Source organism: Filicampus tigris, chromosome 15 (genome assembly GCF_054856515.1).
Source record: "Filicampus tigris isolate MCC_2025a chromosome 15, RoL_Ftig_1.0, whole genome shotgun sequence".
Classification (NCBI taxonomy): Eukaryota; Metazoa; Chordata; class Actinopteri; order Syngnathiformes; family Syngnathidae; genus Filicampus; species Filicampus tigris.
This window is the reverse complement of record NC_141231.1, coordinates 15,428,029-15,441,833: the sequence shown is the minus strand read 5'-3', so window position 1 is coordinate 15,441,833 and position 13,805 is coordinate 15,428,029. Positions and strand designations below refer to the sequence as shown.

Sequence of the window (13,805 nt, the reverse complement as noted above, 5' to 3'; positions counted from 1 at the left end):
TATGCTCCATGGTTCTTCAATTTTGTAAAAAGGAGTCACGGTTTTACCATTACCCCTGTCCAAGAATCAAACAGGTCAGCCGTATGTTTTCACTGTTGTGATCTAATCAACAACAAATACACAAATATGATAGCACAATGGCAGCGCTTTAGGAATTCTACATTTTAGAGAGATACTGTATGCTTCCCTTATGGTAGCCCGTGATGCTAATGCTAGCTAAATGTGGTGTTCCATGAGGGAATCTATAGATGTTGTGTTGCCACTGTCAGCTCATTTCAAGTCCTATGTAATTTATTTATTTATTCATATCAGATTTGTCGTATAATTTTGGGTGTATTTTTTTCAAACGAAATGAATACGATAATTTGCTATTTTATCTACAAACCAGCTAATCTCTAGCTATCTGAATGACAGCTAACTAGTAACTATAGCATTAAAACAGAATTCAGATGTTAGTTGGCAGTAGGGTTTTTAAATCGATTCATGATATATTTATGTGAATGAAAAGCTACCGTCATTGAAGAATATACATTCTTTTAACTTTTTTTTTTCAAGTGAGACAGCTCAAATGGCTCCCCAATGAACTTTCCACCCCACTCCTCTCCATCCAGTTAGAACTTGGATGAGAGGTGAAACACCCGAGACTAGCTGCCCTCAATTCAACCCTTTGTGGAAGTGTGACCAGAATGACAAAAAAAAAAAAAAAATCCTCACAGACACTGCAACACAACGAGTCCCCGGCTCGGTATTATAACTGTGCCTTATGAATAAATTGCACTGTAGTCGTGATTAGCTTTGTCACAAGCTCAATCACAATATGCGTTTCCTTTCCAGCTGCTCCCATTTCGCAGTTCGTGCGTGGTTGTGTTTGCTCCTTTGTGTGAACTGAATGTTATCTAAAAGGTGCGTCACACAGCGAGCAAAAAAACGTGTTCCACTCGAGCACTTTATTTCTGTGTTCGTGTGCATCCACCCTGTATCACCTCATCCATCAAACCATACGATATTGTTTCATTTGTGAACTCCCTCTGCCGTGTGAAGGACACAGGATAATTTCCTAACGCCAATTCATGGGTTGACCTCTGGCAATGACGCTTAATTAATAAATGGGTTTGGGTATGACGGAAATGTGACTATACTCGATTAAAAAAAAAAAAAAAGGAGGAGTCAGCTGAATGTTTTGTTGTGAAGCGTAACAGGTCAGCTGCCCTCCTGCAAATCTGCCCGATTCCAAATTTATGGAATAACACCAATTTGATTAACACCTCGTCTGCGCTTTACTCTGAGCGTCTTAGGATTGCTTTCACGTCACCTCGTGTTGCGTTATGATAAATGGCTCAAAGAGGGATGAGCTGTTAGTGAACGTCATAATACTGTTGTGTCCGGACAAGCTACTTAGCAAACATCACCCAGTGAGACGCACTACATTTCGTGATCACACTCCGCTTCATTTACATTTCAAGGAGAAGCCACATTCTTTTGAGTACGACAGTATTTCGATTATGAAGTGAGGTAAGGAATCCAGGTCGAATAGGCATCTTTAACCATTAATCCGAGAGCTACAGTATGTCTGCGCAAGTCTACGGTAGAAGTGCTTTTCATGCGTACAAATATTTACTGTAATTGTGATTTTACTATTGTGATAGCACAGGTTGGTCATAGAGACTATGGTGTGTTCTGACTTTCAAAATTGTTCAACAAAAGACCACAAAATCACATTACATCATATCTTAGAGCCTCCTGTGATTTTTTTTTTTTGGGGAGGATATGAATTAAGGTCTTTTTTTTTTTCTTTTACATTTCAAGTCACTACAAGATTTTGCCCGTCAATGAAAATTCACTTCTTCTAACTTCCAGTATATTGGTTAAAAGCTCACCACCAGAAATTGTCAACTTTTGTATACGGGCGACACATGGGCCAAGAAGGAGCTCATTAAATTTTGGAAAGGATCCTGATAAAAGTGTAGTCGCAGTAATTGATTTTCCCGGTTTGAGGCCCTACGCCATCTAAGTCAGTGTCCACAATTGGAAATGGAACTGCATGATGTCTTTCATCCTCCTCCCATAAACCAAGAAATAGCCTATGAGCTAAACAAACAATTGGACAACACCGTTTTTCCTCTCTTTTGTTAACTCGTTCACTGCCAGCCATTTTACAGCATTTTGACTCATCTTTCAATACCCATAGGATATTGTGTTCTGTGACAATGGAAGTAAGGAAAGAGCAGACTGTCTTCTTTCACCAGAAACAAAACGTTTGTTTGCAGGATTTATTTTTCTTCTTTAGTAAACAGCAATAGAACGTGTTTTTTTTTTCCACCCAAAAACACTGGTTTCTGGCCAAAAAGTGGAGAAAAAAAAAGCTTTTTGCGAATATATACATAAAGCAGGACAGTGACTTTGATGCTAAAAGTTTTTGCTATGCTTTTGTGACCTCAAACCTTAAAACAAAAGCAAGACTGTGAAAGGGCTTTTGATGGCAAACGATTGTCGATTTACAAATGTGCGACAAATCATAATAGATCAAACGCCAGTCTTTATCTTCAACGCAAAAGCTGTGCTGATCGCAAATCCAAAGTGATGCAACTAACAAGGGTCCGTTAGTTATTACAGTAGTTTAAAAATGCCACAATTTCAAGTTGGTTTTTCCCCCAAAACAACATTGCTGTGAATAGAGTCCTTTATGGCCAAAGGGTGGCAAAAAATAGTTTCCTTTTTTTTTTTTTTTTTTTTTTTAATTTTCACAGCATAACACCCAGTTCGACCTCTAACGAGCTTTTTTGTTTTCCAGTCAGGTGAACAACCCTTCAATGACTTCATTGTTATGCAAGTCAGTCACTTGCCAGACACATTTCGGAGCAAAGGACTCACATGTGACCACTCTGGAATATTGATGGCTCTCTACTGGACAAGTAGAACTGACAAAGTGTTTTGGATATTTTAGGTGAAATGTCTTCGACTAAAAAGAAATCCTGTTGTGTATTATTCAACTTTCCTGGCTTACCATGACCTTAATGACGGAGAATCCACGCGGGCTTTTAAGCTGTAATGCGAGGTTCGTGTAACATGTCTTTAACAGATGGCTTGTAAAGAGGCAACGGCACTTTGTTCAGATGACACGAGAGACTCAGACAAGGGCTGCTTGCTGCAGTTTTACATGCAGACTCCAATAATGGTGGATGTGTAAAAAGACTACAAAGATGAGTTTAGGACAAAACCTCCTAAGCCCCATTTTGATGAATTTCAAAAATCTATTGGTCAATCCACACGTGTGGGGGTGATTATTTTTTTTACACATTATTGACCAATGTAAAGTGTTGAAAATGGCTTGCTCTCTTTCGTGATGCCATTTTTTTGTGTCTCCTAAAAAGTGATGATTTTGGCGGTACAAAGTTTTGACCCAACGCCAGCGATGAGTGCAGCCGCATTCCAGTTGTAAGAGGTTTTGCACTCTTGTGCCACCGCATTATTTCATTTGTTTATTGTTATTTCACCTATGGGAAAGATGAAAAAAAAAAATCTGAAAACTGAGTTTAGTTTGATAAGTTTTAGGTCACATTAATGTTGGAAATAGTTTACATTTCCTTGTGTCATTTTTATGGGGTGTGTAGACTTTTTTTTTTTTTTTAACCCATTGTAAAAGTTCTGGCATCACCAAAAAGTCCCTTCCGAAATGTATACATATACTGTAGTTAGTTTTACCCATTTGGGATTTTTACCACTTATATTTCTAATTTTGAGCAGCCGGCCAGTACCGTAAGGTTTAAGTATACGTATAAGAATGAAGAAAAATTTCTTCTTTACATTTTACATACAATTTTTTCTTTACAATAATATGTTGTATTCGCCCCCACAACTCCAAACACAGCATTCTGATTACAATTGTGTTTGTGGAATATGAGTTAAACACCAAAATCCATCCGTTTTTTCCCAGCTCAGGGGCGGCCATTTTGTCACTTGCTGTTGACTGAAAATGACATCACAGTTGCTCAGGGCTCAGGTAACAACCAATCACGGCTCAGCTTCAGAAAACAGGTGAGCCATGATTGGTTGTAACATGCCCCCTGAGATGTATATAAAAAGGTGGATTTTGTGGCTTAATTTGTATTCCACAAACAATCAAAATATCAAGTTTAGGCTAGTGGGGGCTCATCCAACATTTGGGGGTTGACTTCCACTTTAATTATCAACCGAGTCAAGAACCATTTTGAGCCTTGATCCTGTTCAAACATCAGTGTCGTCAACATCAACGTCCTCTTTCATAACCCTTCCCGTGTTAAATGATCAAGATTCTAAGGCGTATACAGGAAATGTGATCGTTCTATCTGGCGCGAAAGCGTGATATTCTGAATGCAACCAAAGCGCTGCGTGTCAGTATATCAAAGAGCAATAGTCATAATTCATATTTTACATCCACTCCTCCGCTTGACTCAGCTTCCTCGAGTGACGTCCTCCGAGAGGGGAATTCTGAATCCGATACACATTTGATATCCCATTCTCCTTGTATTGAGCTGAAGGAGTCGAGTGTTGCAAGTTTGAGGGGCGGATGAAGGGTGAGCCCCTCGCCTCCAACGTCCGCTGGGTCACTGTGCTCCTTTGATAACCTTTAACCACTGTTTAGCACAGATGTTGCCATGCCTCAGTGGCCGGACTGCTGACTCTCCCAGTGGTTGGGAGACCCTTTTATTGCATACTCAAACGCCTCCATTGCGGCTTGAGCGAAAAGATCTGATGATGTATTACAGTAGTTGGAAAGTTTACAGATTCGAATTCGATTCAGCATATTGTATATTAGAGTTAAAGCGGAAGTCAATCCAAACATATGTTTTTCAAGAATATGTTCCCAGCAGGCCAACTAGTTGAAACACAGCATTTTGATTCATTTTGCGTTTGTGGGATATAAGTCAAGCAGCAAAATGCATTCGTTTTTAGCCATCCCTGGGGGCGGCCATTTTGTATTCTGCCGACTGAAAGTGACATCACAACTGCTCACAACGACCAATCACGGCTGACCTGTTTTCTGAATCTGAGCCGTGATTGGTCGTTGTGAGCAGTTGTGATGTCATTTTCAGTCAACAGAAGACAAAATGGCCGCACCCAGTGATGGCTAAAAACGAGTGGATTAATGCTTATTCCACAAATGCAATATTTATCAGAATGCCCTGTTTCAACTAGTGGGCTTGCATAGAACATATTCTTGAAAAAAAAATGTTTGCGTTGACTTTCCATTTAAGTATTGAGGCATTCAGTATCTCTAAATTTGTAGCTGAACCTGTCCATTGGTCTATTTTCCGGACAGTTTGTACATGTAAATAGACAGCCTGGTGTATGTAAGAGTTCTCCGGTTCTTTTTCTGTATTGTTTTACTGTGTTTTCATAGGTTTACTCTTTTTTTATTTTTTTATTTATTGAGTGTTTTTGTGAAAAAAAAACCCCACTATAATTACTGTTTACATTCTGCTCACTTGTTTATTGTTATGTATAGCAGGGGTGTCAAACTCATTTTTGTCGCCGGCCACATTGTAGCTCCAGTTTAATGTTTAATCAACTCCTCAGGACACAACAAACGATAGATAACTCATTTTGAAATCAAGTAGTTAAGAATAAGAGTTTGTCCGATTATTGCTCAAGTAATAATGAGATAACAAGAAAATGTTTGCAATATCTCAAAGTTATTATTTATTACATATGACAATTTGAAATTTTGGTTTGATTTTTATCAAGCGTCAATGACATTGACATGCTTGATTTGATTTCGCCGGCCGCATAAAATGATGAGGCGGGCCGGTTTGAAACCTGCAGAAATCCATATTTGCCTTATAGATCGGCTCCAGCTCACCCGTGACCCGAGCGAGGATAAGTGGTGTAGAAAATGGATGGATGGACTACGGAAATGTCATGCCCCGTCATCTGTGTCTGCCAAAAATGTCTACATTTCAGCCGGTAAGAATCCCACTCTGAATTTGAGAAGCATACAAAAAGACCGTGCGCTTTTGTGTAAGTCTAATGCTCTGTGGAATAAGACCAGCACGTGCAACTTGAGCACGTGAATGAAAATTGCAGTTCGTTTGACCCGCTCAAACCCGTTTGAGCTCCCGGTCCGTCCTCCCGAGAAAGTGTTGTGCGCGTTCAATCACCAATCACGGCTGATTGGTCGTTACCTGAGCCCTGAGCCGCTGTGATGTTATTTTCAGTCGACAGAAGTGACAAAATGGCCGCCCCCTCAGGTGGCTAAAAAGAGGTGGCTTTTGCTGCTTAACTGTTATGCCACAAACGCAATATTAATCAGAATGCCGTGTTTCAACTTGTGGGCTTGTTAAATGTATTCTTGAAAAAAATATTTGGGTTGATTTCCCTCTTTAAGGCCATCATTTTGAGGTTATGCTTCCATTTTTTTTCCCCATTCTTAAAAAAAAAAAAAAAACAATTTTGCATATGCTTATTTTGATGTTTGTCTATTCGGCATTCATGTGCCATTTAAAAAATGAATGGATGGACACTGACTTATTTGGCTCACTTCTGCATTGCGGAAGATGAGGAAATATGGTGGCCCTGAAGGGTCAAATTGGTCCAAACAATGTTCATTACTAGACTTGTGGAAGAGCCGGAAAAAAAAGTTACTGAAGCCCGACTTTCCTCAGGCACTGGCAAACAACACTGGAGTTACGATGTCAGTGTGTGTATATGTCTTCTATGTCTGTTAGTGGGGACTATCTGAGGAATTTAGGGCCTCATGAAAGAAATATCACTTTGGGCCCCGCTATTCCGAGACTGCAAATTGAAAATGCCATTTTCTAGGACCCCTGCCAGTCATGGGCCCCTGCCTATAGGTGTAAAAAAAACAAAAACAGTTGTCCAATTAATTTGGTCCACGGTTTTTGCATTTTTCATTATACTTACTTTAAATGTAGCTCTAATGAAGACTCTTTGGCTACATTCAGACATTTTCCTTTTTTTAAATTTCCTCAAGAATTTTTTTTTTTCCCAATTGTAGTTTTTTTTAAATTTCTTCGTTAAGTTTGGTAACCTTGATTACTTTTGTGTACATCATTATAGCAGTAATTCTATTTGGATAGTACGGTAGTCACGCGCAATGTTCCCAGAGACATTATTTAACTTCTTATGAACGAACATCCTTTGTGAGTCACCCTTTCAGAAGTGTGAAAACAGTGATAATATGCCAGGTACAACCAAAGACACCTTTGCACGGCATCAGAAATTACTCATTACAAACAATATGCTCTCTCTCTCTCTTTCTCTCTCTCTCTCTCTCTCTCTCTCTCGCTCTCTCTTTTTGTGTCCCACTGTTCAAAAGCAGGCTCGTAGAGTTTACAGTGCTGTCTGTCATGAGTCATTGGAGCAAATAGAGGACAGCTGCTTGCAGTCCAAATTTCCCTCTAGGGGGCACTGTTGCTTCTCATGATACCGCCATTGGCCCAACCAGTTGCAGCACTCTCCCATAACGATACTAATGATTCACCCAGTAATGGGAGTGTTATTTTATTTGTTTTTTCCTGAGTCATTGGTTTTAAGACAGAGTGTGGTAAGTTATGATGCTGTCTAAACTAATCAGTATTGTACTAGATAGCAGATTGGAGTTAAATCAAAAACATCGAGTGTTTTGGGTCCGGATTTTAACAAGCAATATTGGTTCTGATATCCAAATTGCCCTCAAGGAATCAATAGGATATGCATATTACGCACAATTCATCTTTATGCATTTGGATTGATTTAAAAAAAGAACATTTGAGGTAACTGTAATTTTAATATCTGAATTAAAAAAGACTTAAAAGGCAATTATTGCCGTTTGATATCAGCCGCGAATTAAATGGCCCTGTGACGTGACTCTCCAGTTTGCCAATCCAAGGCTGCTGCGTTCAAGCCCTCAGTTTGTGCACCCGCACTCACCGATCAGCGCCACAGGGTGCAGGGAGGATCCAAACCCACGAATCTGTGCACGAATGATTTGTTCCCCGCGTGGAAAGTTGACGGACTCTTCCCCGCACATATCCTGCTTTGTTTTGCCACACACTTGTTCCCCGGAGCGAGTTGGGATGACCTCTTTTTTGGCAATGGTTGAAGACCTTTTTTTTTTTTTTTTTTTTTTTTGCGTATGCGTGTGTGTGCAAACTTCATGAGTAAGGTTTAATTTTACTTCAAGTGACGAGAGCGAGTCGACGTACACAAACTGCAGAGTAAGGTAAATGCGGCGCGTTTTTACGCACAGCCAAAAACCACCCAACCATTGTTTTATCATCCTCGTCGCTTACTTACCTCTCTATGTAACTCAAGTCGAATACATAATAATGCATGTGATGAACAGGCTTATTGATTGCATGCGTTTTTTTTTTTTTTTTGTTTTTTTTTTCAATTTAGATTTCAGGTGGCGGGGAACGTCGAATGCCACTTCCATTCTCTTGTGTGACATGGCACGGCCAGTAGATCTGCTCACTTTCAAATGGAGACCAGCTTCGGGAGAGGATAAATTGCGTGCCAAGTAGTAAGGCTTTTGGTGCTTTTGGGAGCGATCCTGCGGCTCTTCTCGAAAGAAAAAAGAAGAAGAAGAAAAAAAAAAAAAGACGATAACAAGCCAAGACATGGAGCCGCTTCGGTGCGTGGGACTCGCAGCACTTTTGTGCACAGGTAAGAAATCTCATCGAGATGCCACATACACGGAACACTTGCGTGCACATCACGTGGCGTGATATAAGCAGTACGCAAAGACGGTACGTAAAATATATGGCCCCATAATAAGGAATAGTGCATGTGATTTAACTTTTATGGAGTCGTTTGAGTCGGTGGGGAACAATCATGAAATGCAAATGATTCCCTTTCAGCCAAGCGGACATAGATAATTTATGAGGCTCGTAATTAGCTGTAAGCTGTTGTGGCAGAATACAAAATGACTTGTAATATTAACATGAATGCGCCGTGACAGTTGCCTGGAGTGTGTGGGTGGGTGCGGGTGTGTGACAAATGTGATGCAGGGTGCTGCAGTTCAGCAGGCTGCAACATAAAGCCATACATGTGATTTGAGCACCTCTCCTTGTGTTTTGGATTGTGCACCTGTTTTTTCACCTTTTGGGTGACCGTGGCCGTTTGTTCTTTAAATCCATTTTCAGAAAAAGGCATTGCAGCAAGCACAATGGAAAGCACTTTTCAGAATGACTATTACTTATAATTGAAAACATCCAGCTATTTTTTTTTTTTTTTCAATGTCATTTATCCTCGTCAGGTTTATCCAAAACGATGTGGAAAAAATGTGAAATTGCGTTGGAAGTATTTGTTTGTGGGCGGCACGGTGGACCAAAGTTTGGCATGTCTCATGTTCGCCGCTTCTAAATCAGTTGGATGGACAAGAGCAATTAAGCGATATCGAAAAATGGATGGTTATTTGTTTTTTTCTTGTGGGCCGAAGACTGGTGTGATTGTATACGCGTGTTTTCTGGTCTTGTGCGCACCCGCGATGGTGAAGTGGATTTACAGTTTATTGGCCACTAAAACACGTTTACAGACTTCACAGTTGTCAGTCTGATAGCCTGATGACACAGTTCCCGGAAGCCCGTCGCCCTGGCCAAGAACTAATCCGGCACACTTCAGCATCCAGTTGTAGCGCAAATATTCTGTGCCCGTTTTGTGCCAGCCTGATCTTCACAACTGTCTCCAACAAGAGGGATGTAGACTTGTTGAAGGCTGAGTGTGCAATAGATGCAGACTGTGGCTGAACAATCTTGGCTGCAGGACAGCTGAATCTCTGATCCCAAGATGATCTGCAGTCTATTGTCAAACTAATTGAACGTACATTTAGATGACAACAAACTGCTACGTTTCATACAATGTCTTAAAGTAACACCCGAATCGTGACTTACAAAGGTTAGGTTTACATTTCACAGCAGATTTTTTTTTTTTCTGATGAGCTCTACTTTCATTTCATTGTTGAAGGATCGGACAACATAGCGGAGACAAATCTTTGAATAGCACTCGGAGATATACCTTATAAGAGAATGTTTATAATCACATTCATACTGATGAAATGGGCATGTGGCGCTTTTCCCAGACTTATGGGCACAAAAGAGGCACACTGTGGCATTTTTGCCGTAGAGACAGAAAATAATGTGAAAAAAACAGCAGAGGAATCACTGTATTCCATTTAGGCGCACTTTGCGTGTGGCAACGCAAGATGGCCGCCGATGGCTTCTCTTCCCGCTACGGCGAGTAAGCGGCATTAGCAGTCCATTCATATCTAAGTCCTGTCAACACTGTTTTTTTTTTTGTTGTTGTTGGAGTTTAGTAAACAATAATATAATATATTTAATAATGTTTATGAAGTAATGGATTGTTTCAGCAACAGGTGAATTTTTTTTTTTTTTTGTAAAACGTAATAGCTACAGTATAAATCAGAATCATGGTAAAATATATATTACGCAAGCTACTCAAAGGTCAAAGTTAAAAAACAAAAAATGACGATATCTTAAAAACCTGATGTGTTCGAAAAAAAAAAAAAAAGGTACATTTTAAAATCAGCGTCCAAAATACATTTAGGAATGCAAAGGCATCTCTGATTTGGTGGTGGCCTAAATTAAGATTGTTTGGCAATTTCCACGACCTGCTCGTGTCAATGGAGTGATTAACCTGAGTGCACTTAGTTGGCTGGTTCAGTTGTTGTTTTGTTTTTTTGGGGGATAGTTATTGTGTCACATTTCGTCATTGTTGGATTGCACTGGCGTAACCTTGGAGACATTGAATCCATATATGCCTTCCACCACAGAGGTTCTTTGCGCCAGAACTCAGCTCACAGTTTGATTGATGGATTGATTGTAGAGTCAGATTGATGTTTTCATAACCTCTATCAAATATTGCCTGTACCCAGGCAGACTTTTGCTTTTTCTCAAGAGGTATTTTAAATTTATAGACTTTATGATAAAGGGATGTCACGATATCCAAATGTCACGATACGATAATATCACGATATGAACCTCGCGATACGATAATTATCACGATATTCGGGGGGGGTTGGCGATTATATAAAAGGCTCACGATATTGTAAAAAAAGAGCTCATATTAGAAAAAAAAATTTTTTTTTAAATCACAGAGGATAACCGGATTGGATAATGGATGGATCGATTCTGTTTTTGGACGTAATAGCATTCACAAAGAAATAGGCTTGGCCAGTCATGGGCTACATCAAATTAAACTGCACTAATAAACTAACCACCAGAGGGTGCTGGAACTGCACAAATGGAAAACAACTTGGGTTTCAAACAGATTTGCTGCTATTAATATGGCGACATGACGACAACGATATATCGTAGCAATTTTAATATCGCGATTTTGCCAATATTGTGACATCCGTAATAGGTTGGGATCAGAAATAGAAGCGGGCACACTAACTGATGAATCCGTTAGCTGCTGTGGGGTCAAAATGGAGTGCACTACTACTTGCAATTGCTTTCGGTTTGTTGTTTGCTGTCAAAAGAAGGACAGCCTGATGTCTGGTCAGCATTATTCCGGAGGAGTTCAGAATCCTCTGAGAGAGGTTCCGTTAAAAATGTAATCTAAATGAAAATAACAATGACTTCATTTGTTTCAGTATTGTACAAGTACGACCATATGCCAAATTGCTGGTTTCTCCATGAGATGTGGACACTGACAGGCAAATTGTGGAGGGGATACTTTGGGCATGCTGTCAGACAAGCCACCAAATCATTTTGAAATGCTCCCATAAAGATGACTTGTCACACTGTCCGCTGTCATATATGCCGGTGCACTGTATGAAAGTCTGATGGCTTGGCACTTTTGTGTTGAACAGAAAAAGGTCTCAGAAGAGAGGATGGCCAAGGTATGACTTTTCTGCGGGGCAGAAATTGTAGGTTAATTTATTAATAGGTGTGCGATTTTCAACGGCACAAAAAATAGCTTGCTGTATCCTCCAGTTACAGATTTGTATTAGCATTTTTTTTCTTCCAATTCCAAACACTTGAGAGTAATAGAAACATGATTTGCTTCTGTATTTTTGTGTGGTCAAAAGACTTGTGGAACTACTGATTGTGTCAAAATATTTTCACTGTCTCCTGAATGCTGCATAATTTTCATTACCGGCACTTGTTGACTGCGTTTGTTTAAAGGGCATTGTTCCAAATTAGAATAGGACTCCCTTGGCTGTGATTTAGTGATGTGTCTCTAGGTTCTATACAAACAATCAATGATGATAAAAAAGAACGCTGATACGATCAAATGTGAAAATCCGTGCATTCCGCATCAAGTAGAAATCCATTGTTCTCAATCCGCTATCGTCACATTGTATCGGAGATGGTGAAAGTTAATTGACTCCATTTGTGGCAGAGGGATGGTGCCGCCGGACCAGAACCAAAAGGTGACTCTGTTATTTCTTTTTCATACAATAAAGTAAAGAAACCGCTAAAAAGTCATGCTTAGCCTCAAAGTTTGAACATTTCGCTAATCCCCATTTGACCGAGCAAAGGATGAATCCAATAAGTTTCAAAAGTGTGCTCCTCTCCTCTCCCTCTCTAATATTGCTAATAAACGCGTTGTCCACTTGAGTCTTAATTTAAGACAGACAAGATGAGACAAAAACAATCCTGGTAAAATAGACCCAGAGAGGGTTTTCAGGCAACACCTGACTAGTTTTCTCCACTACGATAACAGGAGGCCATTTATGTTTGATGGGTCGTTCTTGAATTAAAAGGCTTTAATGAGCCCCAATTAACACATTTCCAATGAGCCCCCAGTCAAATCAGCCTTGCATAATGGAGCTCACTGTGCTTTCTTTTATTGCGTCGTACATTAAGGATTTTGTCTGTTCAGCTTTGTTTCTCGCTAATGTGCTTTGGTTGGATTCACACCCGCAGTTCACTGCCCTGCCCTTCTTTGCTTCGAATCTTCCCGAAAGTTTATTTATTTGATTTTCACTTGGCGTTATTAAGCATACATTTTTTTTTTTTAAATTTAGGCTAGAGTGGATTTTGTGGATTATGCTTATTCCAGGCTGCTTCACAAGGGTTAGCTCAGTGGGAGACTGACGAAAGAGGTGGAAAGCCCGAGATTTAAAACAGATGATCTTATGCCAACATTACAGCTGTGAAATATAAACTCTGGAGGTTAAAGTCTTGGGGGATATTACTTGAACAACTCCTCAACTTGAAGTAAGGGGTTTGCTATTATAGTTGAAGCTTGAAATATACGATGATTTTCTGAAATATTCTTGTATGTGGAGAAAAAAAAACAAAAAACGATTCCCTCAGTTATTCTCTTGTTGGCTGCTTAAAGTGTCATAAAACTGCTTGCAATGAGCCTCACCTCGCTAACTCCTAACGTACACTAACACCTCCCTGCTCGTCAAGTCTTTGACCGAAGCCACGCCCCTCAGCACGGTGCACCAGAATGTTTCCCAAACATGGACATTCATGGCGCTCATCTCTAAATGCGCGTAGTCGAGATAAATAGGCACAGAGAAGGCATATGCTGCTTCGATAAAATAGCAAAGCTAGCGGTGCTAATGTAGCATTAGCACTTTAAACAAGCCGACGTTAGCCACGGCCACTACGTTGGTAGCGTAACTTCTCCGTAATGGACTGTTACGCTAACACTAAATGCTATCGAAGTGAATGTACAATCAATTAAATAACATCACTTCTGAATCCTTGTAGCAATGTGAGGTACCTTCAGTTTTGAAGGCTAACTCCTAGGTTCACCCTTGTTTTTTTTTTTGTTTTTTTTTTTGTTTTCCAGAAGTGTTTATTCCACCATAGATTCAGCAAAGCTCCTGAAGTAAACAGGTCAGCGTG

The 13,805-nt window shown here is 39.9% G+C and overlaps 1 protein-coding gene across 5 annotated transcripts in view; it reads left to right on the top strand.

The window, feature by feature from the left end:
• LOC147135722 (transmembrane protein 132C) overlaps positions 1-13,805 on the top strand; it is a 163,194-nt gene that overhangs the window by 22,962 nt on the left and 126,427 nt on the right. For 3 of the 5 annotated variants that reach the window (XM_086054099.1, XM_086054097.1, XM_086054098.1), the window contains exons 4-5: positions 5,824-5,943; positions 8,377-8,643. In XM_086054099.1, coding sequence (XP_085910225.1) covers positions 8,598-8,643 — 46 coding nt within the window. In that variant the 5' untranslated portion in view covers positions 5,824-5,943; positions 8,377-8,597. Of the gene's footprint in view, positions 1-5,823; positions 5,944-7,864; positions 8,201-8,376; positions 8,644-13,805 lie in introns of those variants that run through there. The other 2 variants (XM_086054100.1, XM_086054101.1) reach the window with 2 other exon arrangements.